The sequence below is a fragment of the Planococcus citri genome, chromosome 5 (assembly GCF_950023065.1).
Source record: "Planococcus citri chromosome 5, ihPlaCitr1.1, whole genome shotgun sequence".
Lineage (NCBI taxonomy): Eukaryota > Metazoa > Arthropoda > Insecta > Hemiptera > Pseudococcidae > Planococcus > Planococcus citri.
The window spans coordinates 35,018,549-35,041,645 of record NC_088681.1 but is presented as its reverse complement, the minus strand read 5'-3'; the positions used below and the strand labels follow the sequence as shown (position 1 = coordinate 35,041,645).

Here is a 23,097-nt window from a genome sequence, read left to right as displayed (position 1 = left end):
AATACGCGTGGGTACTGGGTAGGTAGGTACTTCGGCGACCCGATCCAATCCAGTACCTGTCTACTATAGCTATCGATTTAAACTCACGTACACCTTTCGTAACGGTTGAAATGTGCGAAAATCTGCAGCAATTCATCGTTGCTGAACCGAGGTATGCGGTTACGTGGAAAAGAGAAAAAAAGACGTTTCGACAACGAGACTAATCGATTGAGCTGTATAATGGTCAAGGTGATAAAGGCAAAAAAAAACCATAATAATAAAATGACGCGTATCAGCTCAGATCCAGCGTACTTACGCTGAAGATCATCGTATTCTTTACCTATTTGCCAAGAAGACGGAAAAATCGCTCCGCTCGATGGTCAGACCGAAGCGCTGGAGAATCATTCATATGCACAGAATACGGAGCACAGACTAACAGAGGTATTCCCAGTGGTACGACGAGTAGACTAGTAGACCGTATTAAATATGGAAAATTGTTCGCGGTTCGGTAACTTCACAATGATGATGGTAATCCATCTCTCGGGACGGATGTTGAGTTTACTGAAGTTTGGCGAACGTTTTTTTATTATACTAGGTATTTTTTGACGTTATCGTGTCCTTATCCTATACGGTGAGAACGATCAGGAGAAAGTGAGGGGGAATTTTCCCTACGGTTGTTAATCGTTATAGTTGATCCTTGCAAATCCTCCCCCCTCCCCCTACCTTCCTTCTAATATCGAGATACCATCGATGTTGGCCTCGTCCAACGAGAACGATTTTCAAACGTTTAACAATGCCAATGGTAATAATTCGTTTTTTGATTTGATAAATGATGAGCATACAGGGTGTCCTACGAGAGACAGTGATTTTTAAAATTTCATAATCTGCTTTTCGGAAAATTGATAAAAATTGATACCCTTTAAATTTTTCGTACAAAATTGCCTTCGTGAAGTTACTTGGTTCTGTACTAATTACACCTGAATTCGTAAGAAAGTAGTATAGCAAACATTTTATAGGAACGCCCTGCATTAATAGCGTTGAAATTAATTACGAAGTGAACTCGTGGCGAAGTTCGTAGACCTACTGAACGCCTGAATGATACGCTATTCGAAGTTTGAAGTGCGAGAAGCTACATTAGCGAATAGCGAAAATTAGCTTTATTGTTTTTCAAATGACAGATCAAGTGGTATGGAGAGGTTTTTTTCTTCTTTTTTTTTTTGTTCGAGTTCGAAATGGCGAGATTCGTTGTTGATGAGGTTCTATAAGAGCTCTTTTCTTATCGATTATTATTTCTATAGGTGCGGTGAGTCTTGTAGATATTTGCTGAGAGTGTAATGAAAGGGAGAAATTCCCTCTGAACTGATTGCTTTTCTTTCGTAATAAAATTTTTTTACGAGGCTCCTTATGTACTACGGCTACGTAATGAGAAGCAATTTACGTGAGGATTTTATCGTGGCAATTTCAACGTTGAAAAAAATAAAAAATGAATTGGATGCGAGTGGAATTTTTTATGCACTTTGGTTATTGCTTGGAGGTTTTTGCGTGAGAAATGAATTTTGCAGATTTAAGAGTTCCTTAAATTTATATTTTATAGACTGCACTTCTTAAACCCTACAAATTTTTTTGTTTGGTTTCATTCGGATTCTTGGAGTCGTAATTCAGCTTGATGGTCAACTCAAATTCGTCGTTATAAATTCGATATTTTCTAGGCTGAGGATCACACTTTTTGTCATCAATTTGAGTTAATTTCAAAAAAAAAATTATAATTTTCAAAAAAAACTACGTACACGTTTTTGAAGAAAATGTTTCATAAGACTGAATACCCATTAAGGCACCAGGGCTCTCAATTTCAATCTAAACTCAAAATATAATCAAGTGAACTGGCATATTGCGTTCGAATACCTGCAGCTTTTCAACCGCCATCGCCACCTCCAGCTCTTATTTTGAAATTTTGAATATCTATACCCTTCAGTGCTGGCCTCCCAAGCGCTTGCTTTTTTCAAAATGCAATCCTAAGAAGACACTGACAAGGAAGGTGGACGAGAAAATATCACAAGAGCATCCAATGATATCCCACCGAATCAAATTTCGAGCCCTGAATTTCATTTTTCGAATTTTTGTGGAATTTTTGAATATTCAATCTCTGAAAAAAATCAAATAAATCTCATCTAATTGAGACAGGTTGTTTCAATGTGGCTCATCCGAATCAATTGGTGGTGGTTTCGAGCTGTTCTGGAGCCTCCTTCGAATTTTGAGATTTCCCTGTTTTGAGAAAATTATCACAAGAAGGGTCAAAATAAAATTCAGCATCTATAGTCTTTGGTATTTCGTATTCATGACTGTCAATCGATTTGGACATAAATGCAATTTTTTCTGCCGTTATAGAGGAGGGGGGAGAGGACGAGTAAGTTGAAATTTATTCATGCCCTATTTTTGACTTACGAGATCGGTCAGGTAATCCTTTTGAGCTATTCTGATGTCTTCAGCGAATTTGTGGAATTTTCAGTTCCCGAAAAAAAAATTGAATAGGCAACCTTACTCCATAGATTTTAATCAGTGGAGGCGTTTTTTGAAAATATGTGCCTAAATTGATCGAAAAGGTAGCAAAGATGGTGAGTCCGAATTCATAGAAGCTGAATTCCAGTTTTGCCTTTTTTTGTGGTAATTTTTATAAAATTGAATTTCCAAAAATTCATCAAAAATCAGAAAACGATACTCAAATGTCCAAAAATTTGATCTGTTGATGTATTTTTGGAAGCTCCGTGGTATCTCTGTTCAGCCTAAATTTTTTCTTCTGAAATGAGATATTTCCCTTATGATAATAAGTCTATTCAAGACAGGGTTTGAAAAATTTTGGTGGTGTTTTCGTTGATGTGACAAAAAATTAATGAAAAAACTTACCAAGAATTATTTTTTGTTGCTTTTTTTCAATTCGCACATACTTATTTGTACCTAATTTGGAATCGTTTCTTTTTACAAGAAAATTTGTAATTCTCTTCAAATCATGGAAATTGTTGATAATTTGTTATGCGCAGGTGTAATACGACAAGTATAAACATTAATTGGCAATGAAGTGTATACATTGATAGGGTAGAATCATGTAGACAGCTGATCGTCTGTTTCAGATTATCCCATTTGCACTGAACCTTCTTCCTTTCACTTCAACGGTCATAAAACCGAGTAGAGGGGAAAAATGACTATGGGAAAATTGTAATAAAATGTAACTGACATATGAGATTTGGGTTATTGAGCGAAGGAGGGTGGTATGTGTTGTGTAGTTACTTGGTTTTGTTGAAAAGAAAATTATGTTTTTGTTCGTGTTCAACTCTGGTGCTCGAGAAGAGAATACGTGTTGGTGTAACGGACTCGAGAACAGGTGTTTGCGATGTAATTAAAAAGCTACGTGAAGTTTTTTTCGAAAGAGAGAAATGAGAGTGAGGGAGAAAGAATCGAAAAGTACATAAAGCGGTAACGGTTAAAGGTACGAGTATCGAATTTTGGCATAAAGAGGGAATTTTTTCGTATTTATATAACATATTTCCGGTTTATACGAATATTGATTTTTATACAGGCGGGTACCTAATTCGATTACGTAACAGTAACTAAATTGAACTGATCTTGAAGTAGGTCGAATAAAACACACACGAGCTAAATGTGAAAGATAATGATGTAATGAAAAAATAGAAGAATGCAGGGTGTAAAAAAAAGCACGTACGATTTTATTCAGAGTCAAGAGTATCGTAGTAGATGAGAAGTACTTAGATTATATCTTTTTGAAATGATTCGTCGAACTCGAATTCTTCGTATGCACGGAGTTACTTCTTGGTTCATTGTTGAGAGTTATTTCGGGTGTATTAGTAAGTATATAGACTGAATTGATATCTTGGTTTATTCGATGCACATTTGCTGTAAAACGTGGTCGTGCACGAATTTCTTTTCATGTGCGAGTAATAATGAATGTGGTATTGTGTGTGAGAGAAGGTATTTGATGTACCTCGTGCTTATGAATACTGCATCCAAGTTTTATACACGGTTTATTATCATACCGATGGTCCGGAGAATGAAGTATAGTGGGCTAAATTATCCAGTTAATTGTGGTTTAATTCTCGATATATTCGGGTATCTGATATACTGAAACGTTTCAGAAACAGTATGAATAAAAACCAACTCCTTTTGCGAAAGTTTGAAAACCATGTAGAGGAATGAGACTGACTTTGATTAGAAAGTGTTATACTGTTTGAAAAAAGGAATTCCCTCTTCCCAGTAGACTACTCTCTGCGATCTTCTGTTTCTTCGCTACAGTAATCAAAATCGGCTTAAATTTAATTACAGTATTATGTGGTTTGTACGCGGCTCGTATTCTTAGGGTGGCAATTTTTCTTGATTTTCTCGACCCCCTCTCTACTGCACCGCATCTGCAGCATCTGCTATATCGTGTCGTTGTTTCCAACGGGACTGCTCTCCTCACCGACGCGACGCACCCCATCGTCCAGTATTTTCTCCTTAAAACTTCGAAGCTTCCGATAATTAACGTCGAGAAATGAATTATTTTCGCAGTTAATAAATTGGTATCGTGGCTGAGCACGATTTTCCCTAAAAGCTTTTACGCAGACGAACGAGATATTGCCTGGAAATGGAAGAAATTAATGCGCGTAGTTGAATTAACGAGCTTACGATTTATGCATTTTGTAAAAGTTGAAAATGCTTTTTAAAAATTATTAATTGTCGTAATTATCGACGATGAGTATTTCTTCATTCTTGGGGAGTTACGTTTATTACCGTAGATTATACTTGTGGCTTGCTGGGTGCTTTGAGAATGAGTTTTTGGTTATAGATTGGAATAAGAAGGGTGTAAAATTGCGTTTTAACATAATGAATTGAAATTACCTTATTTACTAAATTTTACGATGGTCATTTATAAGAATTACCCGTCAATGATGGTAATTACCGAAATTAAAATGCGTGTTGGTAAAGTCCCCTACAGAAATTGTTAGCTATACTTACCTATGAAAGAAGTGTGGTTTCATATTTCGAATTTCGATGAAGTATGTAATAATAATTGGAAGTTGCAGTGTTCACATGATTCGTATCCTTGAATTACCATTATTATCAGTTATTCAATCACCGATAATAAATAAATTATTAAAAATAGGTAATTACCACAAATTTCCAAAAGATGGGTAAAAACTTGAATTTTAAAAAATGGGTAATTATTACTGTCCAATTACTGTAAACTACTTACCGTAAATTATCAAAAAATGGGTAATTACCACAAATTACTAAAAAGGGGTGATCAATTACTGTAATTTTCAAAAAAAAGGTAAATACTGTAAATTACTGAAAATGGGTAATTACCGTTACTTAAAAAAAGTAGGTAATTGTTCAAGTCGCCAAAAAAAATAAGGTAATTACCACAAATTACCAAAAAATGGGTAAATACTGTAAATTACTTAAAATAGGTAATTATTGTAAATCACCAAGAATGGGTAATCGCTGTAAATTACTGAAGATGGATAATTATCGTTCATTTACTAGAAATAGATAACTGTGCAAATTACTAAAAACGGGTAATTACCACAAATTACCAAAAAAATTGGTAATTACTATAAATTCTTAAAAATCAGTAATTACCACAGATATTGAGCAGTTACATGGTAATTGAAAATACTATAAATAAAGAAAGGTAATTAGTAATTACAGTAAATTATCAAAATTGGTAAAAATTTCAAATTACCAAAAATTAGTAAAAATGGTAAATTACCAAAAGTTGATAAAAGTGGTAAATTACCAAAAATTGGTAAAAATATAAAATGACTAAAAATTGAAAAAATAGTAAATTACCTAAAATTGATAAAAATTGGTAAAAATTGTAAATCATCAAAAAGTGGTAAATTATTAAAAAGTGGTAAAACCGATAATTACCAAATCAGGGGTTTCCAGCCAATCATCGATTGGCTTTTGGCTATCAGCTTTTAGCTTATTGATTTTCATTAGCTTAAATAAAGCTGGCTATTGGCTGGCAAAATTTCATTGGCTGGCGATTGGCTGGCTTTTGGCTTACGAATACAAAAATACATGAGACCCCCTCAAAATACTCGTTATGACGCGTAGACGATTGTTGAACAGGACAATTTCATTTCTGTGGTGTCAGTGAGCGTAAGACGTAAGTCGCGTCATCGCGTGTGAAAAAAAAATAAAATATGAGAAAAAATTGAAAAAAGAGAAGAAGAAAATTTTAAAAAATTGAAAAATTTGAAAATCACTTCCAAAAGTTCCAAATTCATTGGTTTTTGGCTATTAGCTATTGGCTGGCAATTTTTCATTAAGCTAGCTTTTGGCTATTGGCTTAAATACCATTGGCTTGCATTAGCTATTGGCTTTTGGCTTTTAGCTATTGGCTGGCTGGAAATTCCTGCGGAAAAAATTAATAAAAGTTGTACCTAAATTACCTAAAATTGGTAAAAATTGTAAATTACCAAAAACTGATAAAAATTTGTAAATTACCAAAAATTGGCAAAAATGGCAAATTACCAAAAATTTGCAAACATGGTAAATTACCAAAAATCACCAAAAATTAGTAAAAATTTTAAATTATCAAAAATTGGTAAAAATCGTAAATTACCAAAAATTGGTAAAAATTGTAAATTACCAAAAAGTGGTAAAAATGCTAATTATCAAAAATTGGTAAAAATCGTAAATTACCAAAAATTGGTAAAAATTGTAAATTACCAAAAAGTGGTAAAAATGCTAATTACCTAAAATTGGTAAAAATTGTAAATTACCTAAAATTAATAAAGATTGTAAATTACCAAAAAGTGGTAAAAATGGTAATTACAAAAAATTGATAAAAGTTGTAAATTACCTAAAATTGGTAAAAAATTGTAAATTACCAAAAATTGGTAAAAATTGTAAATTACTAAAAACTGATAAAAATTGTAAATTACCAAAAATTTGTAAAATTACAATTCGTCAAACAATATGGTATTTACTCTAAAGTCTAAAGTGCAAAAATTCTCAGTAATTCCCGGAGTAATTACGACAAATCTCCGAAAATCTTGGTAATCACCCGTGATTGTAGTTTTATCGAGTAATTACTCTAATTTACTGTAGTTTGGTGTGCGAGTACATAATTTTACCACCAATTACTTTACAATACGCAAATTTCTAATCAACTCTTATCATTTTCTTATTGTTTACAGTACCGACAGTGGTTGGGACAATCCATTTCGACCTGATGGTGACCTATCCAAAGAAGCTGACGAAATAGTCGAACTGATTAAAGAAGGCAAACCAATAACGCCGACGCAGAATAACCCATCGTCCAAGTTATTACACGATGACCACGACGGCAACGCGACCATTTCCGATAAACAAAACTTAGCCTCAAGTCCAAAAGGATCAAAAGTGAACGGTTCAGCCAAGCTGGAAAATTCTGTAGTTACTGGAATCGAGGTGCAGCACGGTACGACAGCGACGCCAGCCGATGGCACGCAAGTCGAACACGTAGTCATTAAGAAAAAACCAAAAAAATGTTGCGTGGTACAGTGAATAAATGTGAAAAAAATTGGGTGTACCTTGTACCTCTATGCTATAGCTCTATATTGTTATACACGATCATATCGAGATGGAAAACGAAAAAACTTCATCAGAGACGAATTTCAGACGACGTTTTTCTTTTTAATTAAAAAAAAATTTACGAACAAAAATTTTTTCAAGGATAAATTACGTACATAGCTAATTTAAGAGAGCAATTTTTTACGCGTGTGCGAGTGTGTTTGTGTCTGCAAATCGGGTATTCATTCAATAACAATAACATACGTTACCATACTGTGTCATTTTATTTATTTCTTTTTTCAGACGCCAACGGCGATTCGCAAATTGTACCCCCCTTCTAAGCGCCTCTTCTTATAATTTTCTTCTTTTTTCTCTCTCTTTCTTTATTTCTTTTTTTTTTTGAGTTTGTTTTTCGTTTTTGTAAGTCTGATACAATTTAATTGTTTGGTGCAGTTCCTATATGAGTGATATGTAAATGAGCGTGTTTATTATTTATTTATTATTTTTTTTCTCTATCTGTATTTTTCTTTCTCTGTCTTTTTTCTCTATCGTTACTACAACAAAAGTACAATTGTAAATTTCGTTGTATATTTTCCTTTTTTGTTTGCGCCGCACGACAAATGAGTTATGAAAATTGATACGATTCGAGTTGTTATTTATTTATTTATTTTTGCTGGAAATGAATCCAAGATTTAGTTGGCTGAATTTGAGCCAAATATGGGGAATTTTTTGAAGGGAGGGTGGAGATTTTCGATTACGTATGTCACAAAGTATCTTGATCAGGAATTAGGAATTTCGGCCGGAATTTCGTTTTATCATTGTATCATAATTGTTTTCTAATTTTTTGTATTCTATTGTATTTTTGATTTTATATTCATTTTATTTATTTTTTTTTTCTATTGTGACGGATTAATTTATACGAATATTTTGCCTATTCGTCGAATATACATAAACGTGTGTATATTTTTACATATTTGTAAATGTAGGATACAGCGTTATTACTACTGTGTGATTTGTATGTGATTAGTACGAATTTTGTGTGTTGTGTGAAACGGATGTGTAAAGGTTGAGACGATGCGACGTGTAATTTTATTCTTAGGAGATTATGCTGGGCAAATTGTATCGAGTGAAATAAAGATAGTGGTTTAATTGATCTTCTTGATGTCTGGGAGTAATTAGGCGGATGAATTTTTAGAATTATTTCGGGAGAGAGATGAGTTCGAAAATGGAATTGCAATTTTTGAAAGAAAAAAATCAGTTCGATGCTCATTTTGAAAATGGAGAAATTGCTCAAAATGAGTTTCTCAATTTCCAAAAAGAAATTCAAACGAGGAATTGAAAATTATGGATTATGTGAACGAAGTCGAAACCATAAGTTAATTGTCTAAAAATATTTCAGGTGTTAAGGGCCCAATTTTTTTGGAAAAATTCTATTGAAAAGCTCACGTAAAATCAATTTTATTCAAAAGTTGAAAAATACTAATTTTTCATTTAAAAAATGATACGGTGATGAATTTTGTTCTAAAATGAAGTGGGCATCTCAAAAATTCCATTTGATCAGGAAACTATTTTTGAGCAAATAATTTCATCATTGTAATACAACCAGTATTGATTGGCTTTGAATTTTTTTTGGGAAAATCATCATTCAATTCTTCACTTAACCCTCTCTTATATGCAGTTTTTAAAAATTCTTCCTTCGAATGACTCCCAGACCTGGATACGAAGCCTGATTGGTGGGTTAATCGAGACGAAACTATGTACAACGTGCCTTAAATTACATATTAAAATTAAGCAGCATTTTTTGGCAAATTATTTTTTTTGGAAGTTAATAAATCTCTTAGCAGAACATAACGAGAAATTAATTCGCGATTTTACTACTACTCGTCTATTTTGTCGGCGAAGAAAAAGAGAACACAGAAAACGTTATAAAATAATAAAGAAAATTACCTACGCACAAGTTTTTAATTTTTCTTCTTTTTTTTTTTTTTGATGAGAGCGAGTCGAGCTTGAAATTTTATGAGGCATTGTACCGAAACGGTGTAAATTTTAAAGGTCGTTACTACGCTCGATGTTATTTTTAATTTCGCATTTATGGAAGCACTTTTCATTGATTTTACTCCCTCTATGTTTCTCTGTTTTTCTAAATGTCATCAAAATAACGTCCTTTTTATATTTTTACACGATTTTTATGTATTTGAAGCCTTGATGGTCCACCTTGGTTTATACACGATCGCTTATTATTTCGTACAAGTTGCTTTGACATTTTTTCCCAAATTCGTTTGAAATGAAGACGTTTTGTATTTTATTTTTTGGAAACATTTTATAATGTATAATTTTGAATTTTGTATCGTGAATTGTGCCAATATGCATTTCAAATGCTTATGCAGCTATTTTATGTATACGTAGTTTCGAAAGATTGTCTTCCAAATGCATCAGCTATATTATGTTTTTTTTTTGCTGTTGTTGTACCATTAATCCAGTTATGTTTGAACGGATCACGAAAGATGAATTTAAAAAAAAAATAGTTTTCTAAGTGGCACCTCTACTAACAGTATCGTGTATCTTATGTGTTATCGTCTTTCTCTCTATACATACTATTTATACTGTAAAATGTACCTACTCCTACCTACGAAGGATAAATATCTATGCATCGTGTGGCCTCATATAATCTACGTATCTTATATGTTTAGAAAATTAGCAGTATTTTTAAAAAATATATATTTTCCCGAAGCCCCAGTTATAACATTTGTTTGGCTTTTCTAGTCAGTTTTAATACGAATGAGACACGTACGTCGTATAGGTGTTTATCTATTCCAAACGCCCCAAGTACACCAATTTTTTTACTTTTTTTTTTTTTTGTTGATCATGAGGCAGCTTAATGTGCATGTTCATTCACATCACGATGTATATTTTTCTCAAACGAATATTGTATATTTATTGAGTAGTATGTACTCATGTAGAGTTATGTTAGTACATTCCCCTTGTTTTTTTTTTTTTTTAATGTGAGGTGAACATGGCCAGAGAAGTAGATATTTTCGATCGCAATAAAGTTTTTGGAATTTTTTCCTGTTGTGAGACGAATTGCAAAACATGTTTTTCCGTCATATTTCGTGTAATAGATCGAATTTGTCTTATTTTGTAAGTTTGTAAATATTATACATGTCATTAAATTTTCAATATCATAGTTTTCACGGTGTCGTTTGTTTTTGCTTTGGGGGTGGTTTTTGATGCTGATTTAGCCGGGTTTTGAAATGTGCTTTTTAGCTTGTTTGTAAATTCAAAATCTCTCTTGAAGTCTGTGTTTAAGTCTTTACTAAACTTTTAAAATTTTATACCATCAAAAAAAAAAAATTGTGAAAATGTTTAATGAAACTTGACCTTAAAAAAACTCCCATTTATATTTTCGCGATATCTTCGTCGAATTGGAAACGATTGTTTTTTGGAGCAAAATTTTTCAATTTCTTCTATGATACCTACACCTACACCTACATACCTACTTATTTTTATTTTCTGTTTTGAAATTTTCAGATAAAAAATTGTCGAATCAGAGAATTTTAAAAAATTTTAGGGCATTTAATTTTCCATCTTCTCCTCAGTTTGTCTCAAGATACTCATGCTTCGTCGAATACGATTTGAGTACTTAAGTTAGTTCAATTTTTTTTTTATTCAAAACATTCTCGAAATAAGACGATTCAATTTTTGGAGGCAATACAATTTTTAATTTGAACTTTCAAAAAAAGAGCAACCCTTTCATAAACACCCAGCAAATGTTTATAAATTAATTGACTAGGTAACAACGTTTGAAAGGGTTTGACTCCTCTTTTTGATATTTTGTGAACCTGTAGACGATGTTTGAAAAATGCGAAAGATTATCTAGGAGAATCACTTATCAAGGATAGTCAAGGAAAATCGTTTTATCTACCAATGGACTGAACATATTTGATAGAAGTTTGATTCAACTTGCGTAAAAAGCTGAAGTATCCACTTCGTAGTCCTAGTCTTCACCTTTGGAATCAATTGAAAGCGGTTTTGATCGGAATTCAAATTTCGATCAATTCGATGACGTAGTATAGCCCGTAGGTAAGTAAAGAAACAAAATTTATGCTTTATTCGACACATAAATAATTGGCAACAAACAATTTTTTGAAATTTATTTCGTTATTAACAATTGAACTAACATTCATATGTGAATAGGTCACCTCGGAATTGAAAAATTATTGTAGGTAATTTTGAAAAAAAAAGTGTAATAGCACCTTACCTAGCAGATCGTGAATTTCATCAAATTTTCGCGTTTTTATGTGCAAAAATTTCAATCAATCTGCCAGCTAAGCATCATAAAGTCCCGTTAGTACCGTATCTAGCTTTTCCGATCATCTTTTTTTTTTTTTTTTTTTTTTTTTGGAACTTCATCATTTTCGTGCCTATAATATCATGTTCGAAATAATTTTCACCGCATTCGTAGCAACTTTAGTGAGTATCTGAGTAATACATACATAGTGTTATATTTCTTGAATAAAAATAAAAATTTTTTATCTGTTTTAAATATTTTTTGTTTAGATAGTTCAAACAAATGGTGAGTAAAATTACCGATTACAAATTTAAATACCTACATAATAGTAAAAGTAAAATTGTGAAGTCATATAATATATGTACCTACCAAAGAGCAGGTAGTGATCGCCTTTTTTGGTTTCACTGTAAGTACATAAGTATGTACTTACTACTTACGTAGGTAGGTACATATTTTTAAAAAAATGTTTTATATGTAGGTACTGGTATGTTCCAAAAGTTCATCTTTAGTTAATCTCATCATTAAAAATCTAAAAATCTTTTTTTCTTCTTTTTTTTTGACAGTTTTACAAAAAAAAATGGGTTTACTATGTATGTAGATATCCTTATACAAGTATGTTTGAAAAATATGACATTTGATACCTATTTAATATCTTGTCTGTTTCTATCACATTACTTGCAGATTGTGCACAGGCTCCGGCATGTCCAAAACTTATAAAAACTTGCGAAAGAGGCAAAATTTCATTTTATTTATACAAAGAGTAATACATAAGTACCTAATACATCTACTACAACACTGCTTCTCGTAGCTCAAAATTTTCCTTAGGTAATTTTAATACATTTCTCCCTTTATAGATTATCGCAGCCACCCGAAGAGCTGATATTGGGCGACGCGAATTCAATAAAAAATGCTCCATTTATACCAAAAGCTAATTTCAAAATTTTAATACACGGTTACACCGGATCTAGAGACGGCTCACCTGCAATGGTGAATCTTCGACGTGGTAATTTTATCAAATTTCAATTTTTCTGCCCCGGGAATCTATATATTAAAATTATGACCGGATTCTTGTGACAGCGAGATCTCAGGAACGGCTGAACCGATTTTGATCGACGAAGTCTCAAAAAAAAGCTTTTGACCCGTAGATGTGCAGGTTTTGATCAAAAGTTCAAAAAGTTGCGCCGTAAAGCTCAAAAAAGCTCAATAATTGATTTTTGTCCATACGTAGCGCATTCGACGTATACACAGTAGTACGTATATTATACCTTGAAAGAGCATCTAAAAAAGTCAAATGTTGAAGAAAAAAGTTCACAAAAAAGTTGTGCCTTAAAGCTCAAAAAAGCTCAATAATTGATTTTTGTCTGTACGTAGCCAACTTGAGGTATACAGAGAAGTACGTATATTATACCTTGAAAGAGCATCAAAAGAAGTCAAATGTCGAAGAAAAAAGTTCATAAAAAAGTTGCGCCATAAAGCTCAAAAAAGCTCAATAATTGATTTTAGCCTATACGTAGTGCATTCGACATATAGAGAAATATGTATATTATATTTTGATCGACGAAGTCTCAAAAAAAAGCTTTTAACCCGTAGATGTGCAGGTTTTAATCAAAAGTTCAAAAAGTTGCGCCGTAATGCTCAAAAAAGCTCAATAATTGATTTTTGTCTATACGTAGCGCATTCGACGTATACACAGTAGTACGTATATTATACCTTGAAAGAGCATCTAAAAAAGTCAAATGTTGAAGAAAAAAGTTCACAAAAAAGTTGTGCCTTAAAGCTGAAAAAAGCTCAATAATTGATTTTAGCCTATACGTAGTGCATTCGACATATAGAGAAATATGTATATTATATTTTGATCGACGAAGTCTCAAAAAAAAGCTTTTAACCCGTAGATGTGCAGGTTTTAATCAAAAGTTCAAAAAGTTGCGCCGTAATGCTCAAAAAAGCTCAATAATTGATTTTTGTCTATACGTAGCGCATTCGACGTATACACAGTAGTACGTATATTATACCTTGAAAGAGCATCTAAAAAAGTCAAATGTTGAAGAAAAAAGTTCACAAAAAAGTTGTGCCTTAAAGCTGAAAAAAGCTCAATAATTGATTTTAGCCTATACGTAGTAAATTCGACATATATAGAGAAATATGTATATTATACCTTGAAAGAGCATCGAAAGAAGTCCAATGTCAAAAAAAAAGTTTACAAAAAAGTTGTGCCATAAAGCTCAAAAAAGCTCAATAATTGATTTTAGCCTATATGTAGCCATATGTCACATATTCACAGTAGTACGTATATTATACCTTGAAAGAGCATCTAAAAAAGTCAAATGTTGAAGAAAAAAGTTCACAAAAAATTTGTGCTTTAAAACTCAAAAAAAGCTCAATATCTATATATTAATAGCAAGGTGTTTTTTTTGTGATCGTTCGTTTGGAAGAACCGCCGAACCGATTTTGTTCGACGATGTCTCAAAAAAAAGCTTTTGACCCGTAGATGTGCAGGTTTTGGTCAAAAGTTCAAAAAGTTTTGAAAAAAGCTTTCAAAAGATTCAAAAAGCTCGAAAATTGATACAGTATAAACAAGCGTGACGATGTATACGCGAAAGTACGTATGGTCCACCTAGAAAGTGCTTGCCAAAAAATACATTTTGACCATATTTGTCAAGTTTTATAAAAAGCTTAAAGCTCGAAAAAGTTGAAAAAGCTTTGTACATGACGTAAACAATTAGAATTATTCTTCAATACCCCATAAACATTTTAAATTACGTAAGAGGTCCACCCAGAAAGTGCTTGCCAAAAACTACTTTTTGGCCATATTCGTAAAGTTTTGAAAAAAGCTTAAAGCTCAAAAAAGCTCAAATGTCACATTTTCCTTATATTATATTGTGTAATATGTCGATTGATATGTTTTCGAGGTCGTAGAGTTCGAATCTGGAGTCAGTTTTTTGGTGGGGTTGTGGTATCAAAACTTTGGAAAGTTCTGATAAAAGCTTTGAAAAGCTTCAAAAAGCTCAAAAAGTTCAAGGCAGTATAAATGACTGTGTCGATGTATACGCGCAAGTACGTATAGTGTACCTAGAAAGAGCTTGCCAAAAAATGTTTTTTGACCATATTTGTAGAATTTTGGAAAAAGTTCAAAGCTCAAAAAAGTTCAAAAAACGTTATACATGACATAAACAATTAGAATTTCTCAGTACCCAATAACTATTTTAATGTATGTATGGCCTACCTAGAATGTGCTTGCCAAAAATACTTTTTGACCATATTCGTAAAGTTTTGAAAAAAGCTTAAAGTTCAAAAAAGCTCAAATGTCAAATGTTTCTTATATTATTGTGTGATATGTCGATTGATATGTTTTCGAGGTCGTAGAGTTCGAATCTGGAGTTATTTTTTTGGTGAGGTTGTGGGGTGAGTCATGGAGGAGCTTAAAGCTTTAAAAAGTTCAAAAAGCGTCATACTTCATAAGAACAATTAAAATTCTCCAGTGTCCAATGAATATTTTAAGTATGTATAGTCTCCCTAAAAGGAGCTCCCCAAAAAATACTTTTTGACCATATTCGCAAAATTCTGAAGGAAGCTTAAAGCTGAAAAAAGTTCAAAAAGCTTCAGATATGATGTAAAAATTAGAATACTCCAGTGCCCAATGAATATTTTAAAGTATGTATAGTCTACCTATATCGAGCTTGCCAAAAAATACTTTTTGACCATATTCGTGAAATTTTGAAGAAAGCTTAAAGCTGAAAATTTTTTAGAAAGCTTCAGATATGACATAAAAAATTAGTATTCTCCAGTACCGAACCAATATTTAGAGTACTCATAGTCTGCTTAGAAAAAGCTTGCCATAAAATACATTTTGACACATTCGCAGTTTTGAAGAAAGCTTAAATGAAATCCTAAAGCTTAAAAAACATGAAAAAGCTTCATACAATCAGTATTCTCTACTACTCAATAATATTTTAATTTGAAAATAGCTTTTAAACTTTAGTTGTGATGGTTTTTATCAAAAGTTGAAAAGTTTCTGAAGGGAGCTTTAAAAAGTTTTTAAATAGCTCAAAACAGAAAAACAACGGTGTTGATGTACACATGAAAAAGTGCTATTTTTAGCACCTTGGGTATCAAAATTAATCCTGGAACCATGGTTCCATTTTTTTGAGTTCTGGAGTGGTTATATCTAGCATCTCACTTTTTCATCAACTTATGCAAGTTTCAGACTATTTGGGAAAATCTCTACTGTTATATGTAGGAGTTTAGATTTTTCAACTGAGGGGTTGAATTTTTTTGTGAGTCCTTAACAAAATTAGAATCACGTTTTAAGGAAATTCCTAATTGGATTTTTGACTCGGAAATCTTGGAATATTTCTAAAATTGTGTTAAGTAAGTATTTTATTGAAGTATTCTCCAGTACCGAACCAATATTTAGAGTACCCATAGTCTGCTTAGAAAAAGCTTGCCATAAAATACATTTTGACACATTCGCAGTTTTGAAGAAAGCTTAAAAAAGTTCCAGGTCAAAGTTAAGTGAAACTTTGAAATTTTCAGTTATGTGGTATTAGATCCAATCCGATGTGTTAGTTTCATTTCAACTGTAGGAAAAAAAACAAGTATTTTTGGAATTTTTCAGCAAATTCTGCTTAAAAAGTGATAAGTAGGTAGCCTAATTCGCAATTTTGCCTAAAACTTGAAATTTTTGCCAACTTTAAATGAAACCATGACTTTTCAGGCAATTGTTATAAGAAAGCTGATACTTTTTTTCAATTTTTGTAGAAAAGTAGGACATTATTTTAATGAATGATAAAGCGATGACAGAGTGATGCTTTTCAGGATATTTTAGAGAACAATTTACGCTTTGGGTTATTTTTGATGAAAAAGTAAGAATTATTGGAATTTTTGCTTTGAAACAATTTTTTTTTCTGTCAATTATTAAAACAGCCATAAACTTTCACAATTTCCGGCAAAAAGCAACAATAGCAATGTTAGCAAAAAGCAAGACTTTTTGGGAATTATAGGCGAAAAAAGATACTTTCAAAATTTTCAAAATGAACAATTCACGTCTAGAAGAGGAGCGCAGTATGCGCGAAAAACGGGTTATCTAGTACTCCTAAATTTTCATGCTTACATAATTACATCGTTTTTGTACTTGAATTTTCATTCAATACAGAGTACCTAAAGGTGCAGAATAAATTCAATATACTGGTGGTAGATTGGGGACCATTGGCTGTCGATGGATGTTATTTCGAGACAGCTTTTCCTTCGGTACCACTTGTAGGAAAATGTTGCACGGATTTAGTCAATTCTATATTGCAGAATCGACCAGAAATAACTGCAGATCAATTTCATTGCATTGGTTGGAGTATGGGAGCTCATATTTGTGCTCGATTTGGAGTTCATTTCAGACCGAGAATTATACCTCGAATTACAGGTAAGTAAATACTTAGTTAGGTACTTACCTATGCTTAGGTATGCATCTAAATTCAACTTGTGTCGGGTGGAAACGGCCTAGTTCCCAAAGAAAGTAGGCAGGTAGGTAATTTGAATTTCCAAAAACCGAAAACATTTGATAAGTTATTAGGGTATTTTTCTAGATTTTTGGGAATTGGCAATTGTGACCAAAAAATAAGACCTTTAATGCAAAAAAACTTTTTTTCATTATTTTTCCCATGAACCCGAATTTGAACCAAATTTGTCAATTTTTTCTATGCTAAATAATTAATTTTACCAAAGAAATTGAATTGAATGATTTTGGGAACTACTTAATCCCCCCCGGCCAATCCAAGCGGTTAAAATTTATTTCTAGGCTGATATAAGGATTTATAAAAACGTTTGAAAAATCGCACAGGTACATAGAAGAAGAAGCTATTATTAGTTTTTACTAGGTATCAATTCTTTGACCCTTTTTTTTATATATATAGGATTAGATCCAGCTTTACCGAACTTTGAATTGCCTTACACCGAATCGGATAACATATTGAATAAAAATCATGCCAAATTCGTTGATGTTATTCATTCAAATATAGATGTACTTGGAGTATTAGTCTCGAATGCTCATTACGATATTTACGCCAACAATGGAACTTCACAGCCTGGATGCGATATAAGTAAGTTACCAGAATTGAAATCCTTATGTGTGAGGGCGCATACGGAAAGGGACCTAACGACCAAAAAAAAAAAAAAACAGAGTTCCTACAACAGTTTCAGAGAACTTTTTTTCTTTTTTTTTTGGTCGTTAGGTCCCTTTCCGTATGCGCCCTCACATATAGGTACTTCATTTTTAATTTCAATTACATTACATTACTTACCTGATAGGACTACGTATATATATATAAGGTATTTTCAATTGATTTTCTATTTTTTTTGTACGTACCTATATAGATGACTTAATATCCTGCAGTCATCGTCGATCGGTAGAGATCCTCGCCGAATCTATAAACTCGAAAGTAAAATTTATAGCTAGAAAGTGCGAAAACAATGCATATTACCTTAAAAACAGGAGCTGCGACGACGGTGATTCAATAAAACACATAGAAGTGGGCGAATATTGTAAACCTCCGGTTAACAAAGGGTAAGTAAAAATTAGAATTGAATGAGAGTTTCGTTAATTTGAAATCAAAATTGATTAATTTTGATTTCCTTTACTTCCTTGAAGGGATATTGGAACTTATTACCTTCAGACTAATGACCATCCACCTTATGCCATACCTTGTGGAAAGACAGCCCCTTGAGCCTTGGATGTTTGACTTCAGTAAAGAATCCAGCCTGAAAAATTTTATAACCCAGAATACAAATCTGCAACATTTGAAATGTGTTATTCTTTCTTTGTAGATACTGATACATTAGGTACCTACCTATTTTGATAAATATTGCTAAGACATTTTAATTTGTTTTGTTTTTAAAATGTTTATAAAAATTCCATTCGAATCGAATAAATGCATGTTGTTTTTCGAGTTTGCTGAGGCTGCCACTTTCGACATAAATTGAAAAAAGTACTAAAGAATTTTCTTTTAAAAGAATGGCCCAAATCTTGGCCATTTAATTTGTTATCAATTTGTGTAATTTTTGAACTATTTTGGAAAATTTAACCCCGAAGTGAAATTATTTTGATACCTGCCCTAGTCATGGGTCTCATACCTGTCTGGTAAAAAAAATTGGTGAATTTGGTGACTACCTAAGAGGTTGAAAGGTTCCCTTTTCAAAACTTCATGTTCACGTTTCAAAAAAAAAAACAGAAAAGCTAACAAAAAACAAACCAGCCAGCCTAAGTATGCCCTGTGGGGGTTCTTTGTTGAAAAATTTTCAATTCCATGACATTTTTCATGAGAAATTGAATTCAAGGTAGGTACACGTGCGTTTTAAACTTTTAAAAAAAATATATGTTACCCAATGAGAGCAATTCAATGCCAGTAAATTAGGTAGGTACTTACCTCGCAATTTTTCGAAACGTTTGTATCATAAATTGTGATCGTATTTTCACATCATTTTTCACTTTGTAAGTACGAAATTCAAACACAGTACCAGCTAATCATACATGATGATTGTGATACCTACATATATTGGCAATAAATTTCTCAAACAGTCATTCAGAGCTCATTATGTGGCTAGCAAATTCTCTCTTTTTTGTTCAACGTAGACCATGCACCTGTGCAGATTGTTTTTCAAGTAAGATCCTTACTGCGAGATGGTGCTCACTGTTAGAACTGTTCTCCATGTATTTATTGCATTCTTGGTGAGTAATGGATAACTAATGAATAATGACGTAATGAGTAGTTTTTGAAGAAAATATTTGAAAATTTCAATTTATTTCAGGTTATTGAAGTTGAAAAATCTAGTGAGTAAAACGATTAATCAGCAAATGAGTACATTTTTAAAAAATAAAATAAGATAAAATTCAGCTGAGCTCAATAAAAATTTCAACAAACATAATACAAGTAATAAAGTTTCTTATTTGCTTAAATGACTTAATATGGTTCGATCCTATGACGTAATTTGCAGATTGTGAATGTCCCAAACCCATTAGTACTTGCGAACGAGGCAAAATTTCATTTTATTTATACAAAGAGTAGGTACCTATTAGGTATGCTTTAATGTATGTACATTTTTCTTATTTTCTTACAATTAAAAAAAAAATTATGTTAGGTTGTCAAAGCCGTACGAAGAGTTAATACTGTACGATGAAAATTCAATAAAAAATGCCACATTTATACAAAAAGCAGATTTCAAAATTTTAATACACGGTTATACCGGATCTAAAGACCGTCCACAAGCAATGGTAGATCTTCGTAATGGTAATTTTATTGTACTCTGTGATATTCCTGATGCTCTAAAACTCGCTGCTTAATAGCAATCAGTATACATTTTTATTCATTAACCCGTAGGTACTTTACTTATATGTAGGTATTATTTTCTGCATTTTCGTTGAAATAGAATACCTCAAACTGCAGAAAAAATTCAACATAGTGGTGGTAGATTGGGGACCAATGGCTGTCCTTGGATGTTATTTTGACACTGCTTTTCACTGCATGTCACTTATAGGAAGATGTGTGGCAGAGATGATTAATTCTATACTTCAATACAAACCAGAAATCACTGTAGATCAATTTCACGTCATTGGTTGGAGCATGGGAGCTCAGGTTTGCGCTCGATTTGGAGTCCATTTCAGACCAAAAATTGTTCCTCGAATTACTGGTAAGCATGTTGGTACCATAGTACATACCTATCTATGTAATACCAATAAGGTAGGTGATTATTGTAGAAGAAAAATTGGAACAATCTTCCTCATTAAAAATGAGAATTAGTTTAAATACCTAGTACCTAATTACCTATCTTGAAAGTGTTGAAAAACCATTCAAAACCTATCGAGCTAGGTAGTTGTCCAAAATTGCTTAATACGGTGAAATCATAGAATTTAGTCACAATTGGCGCCTACCCTACCTACTTAATTAATTTGAAATAACTATATCGTACCTATATAGGTAGTTAGGTATATACGTATAATAGATAAGAAAAAAAATCAAAGAATAATAACGTTTATTGTCATAACGTCGTTTTATTTTTATTTTATTTTTTTTATAGGATTGGATCCAGCGTTTCCAAAATTTGAATGGCCTTTTACAGTAGGCCATAATATATTGAATAGGCATCATGCAAAGTTTGTTGATGTACTTCATTCAAATATTGGAATATCCGGAGTCTATTTTTCGAACGCCCATTACGATATTTACCTCAATAAAGGGACATTCCAACCTGGATGTGGTGGTGAGTACGTTTTCACTTCCACATTGCTAGATCTGCATCATTGAAATTAAAATATCGATTACACTTTGAATCGTAGTCTGCAAATTAGTACATACAATGCAATTTCAATTTTCGATATTTTTGTGTCTATAGAGGACTTAAATTGTAGTCATCGTCGAGCGACTGAGGTTTTTGCCGAATCCATCAATTCAAAAGTAAAATTTATGGCTAGAAAATGCGATCACAATTCGTATTATGTTACCTTCAGAAAGTGTGATGGGGATTCAAAAAAATACATAGAAGTAGGAGAATATTGCAAACCACCAGTAGATGAAAAGTATGCCAGGATTTATTTTGAATTACGATTTTGTTCGTACAAAATTTACTATAAGCCTACTAATTTGTTTTGTTTTATTGGTTGGCAGAGACACAGGTACTTATTATCTCAAGACCAACCACCAGTCACCATTTGCGATACCTATACCTCCTGAGAATATGAATCTTTGAGCCTCAAATAAATTACATTACCCTATGTAGAGTAACTTTCTATTCAACTAGGTACATATACCTACATAATTTAAAATACAAGTAAGTATTTTGTTACAATTCCGTAAATTAATGAGATAGGTACATAAATGTACTTTATACCTACTACATTGTTTCTATTTTTTTATTCTTTATTCAATTTTGAATGTTTAAAAAATGTAGGCAGCTCGTAATATTATTTTTTCAAATTTTTGCAAACCTGTCGTAGGTATGCATTTTATTTGAATTTAATAGTAAAAATGCTAACTTTCTATTTTGCTTCACTTTTTTATTGGATCCTCAGAGGATCAAAATTAAATTTTATGGTCATAAAAATTCGAAACGTGGTTTTAGAAATTTAGATGCAGGGAAATTTGACTCCTCCTCTTTTCGACATTTTGTGCATCTAACTACCTACATGTGGATGATGTTTGAAAGATACGAAAGGATTGTCTTGGAAAATCACTATCAGGGAAAGTCAAGGAAATCATTTTTCCAAAGGACTAGATGACTCAACTTGCGTAAAAAGCTAAAGTAGTTATCCACTTTATAGTTAGTCCTAGTGTAGTCATTATCTCTCGAATCGATTGGATAAGGATTTAAGTCGATGTGGATTCTTCAAAAAAAAAAAAAAAAAAAATTATACGTAAATGTTATACATTGAAATCGGAATTCACATTTCGATCAATTCAATCACAATTTTTCGAATCCCTACGTACTTAGGTACGGATTTTATGAAATTTTTGAGATTCGGAAAATTCAAAAATTGCTGAAAGCTCTCTAATAAATCGCTTGAAATCGCTTAAAATCGATTGGTGAGATTGAAACTTAATAGTACGTAACAGTCACATAGTACAGCTCATATAGGTAAGTAAAAAGATAAAATTTACGCTTTTTGCGTCAAATAATTCGCGACAAACCATTTTTTCAAATTTATTTCATTTTTAACAATTGAACTAACATTCAAATGTGCAATTTAGAATTTAGATGAATAAGTAAGTACCTATCTGAATCTATTAATCTGCTTTCAAATACCGTACGTTCGAAAGGTCACCTTGGAATTCAAAATTTTCGTAATTTCGATTAAAAACATGTAAAAGTACCAGTCAGATCGTAAATTGTATCAAATTTTTGCGTTTATATGTGTTCAAACAATTTACCAGCTAAGCATGCTTAATATATAAATGCACAATAAATAATTATGCAAAATTCGTTAGGTATTTACCGTATCTAGCTTTTCCGATAATCTTTTTTTTTCTCCCTCATTCTTGTGAAGACGTACGGGATATCATGTTCAAAATAATTTTCACCAAATTGTAGCAATTTAATTTTAATGAGTATCGTAGCAATGCATTATTATATTCCTTAAATGAAAAGAAAATTGTTGAACGATCGTTATAGGTAAATATTTTTTGTTCAGCTTGTTGAAAAATATGGTGAGAAAAATTACTGATTATACCCGCCTGTATTTATTAAATAAAAAATTTTATCTAAAAAATTCCATTTTTCGAATGATTGTTTTTAAAAAC

General features: G+C 32.1%; 2 protein-coding genes across 3 annotated transcripts in view; both read left to right on the top strand.

Moving 5' to 3' along the window:
* Nucleotides 1–10,720, top strand: part of LOC135848529 (uncharacterized) — a 90,936-nt gene extending 80,216 nt beyond the window's left edge. For both annotated transcript variants that reach the window (XM_065368452.1, XM_065368453.1), the window contains exon 5: nt 7,179–10,720. In XM_065368452.1, the coding sequence (XP_065224524.1) occupies nt 7,179–7,527 (349 nt within the window). In that variant the 3' untranslated portion in view covers nt 7,528–10,720. The remainder of the gene's footprint in view (nt 1–7,178) is intronic.
* A 105-nt stretch (nt 10,721–10,825) lies between these two features.
* On the top strand, nt 10,826–21,694 carry LOC135848528 (endothelial lipase-like). The gene is made up of 11 exons (XM_065368451.1): nt 10,826–12,003; nt 12,091–12,106; nt 12,503–12,581; nt 12,676–12,824; nt 16,974–17,234; nt 19,802–19,868; nt 19,946–20,094; nt 20,234–20,494; nt 20,882–21,064; nt 21,197–21,380; nt 21,469–21,694. Exons 1-11 carry the CDS (start codon nt 11,965–11,967, stop codon nt 21,548–21,550), a joined length of 1,470 nt encoding a protein of 489 aa, XP_065224523.1. The 5' UTR covers nt 10,826–11,964; the 3' UTR covers nt 21,551–21,694.
* Nucleotides 21,695–23,097: the final 1,403 nt, after the last annotated feature.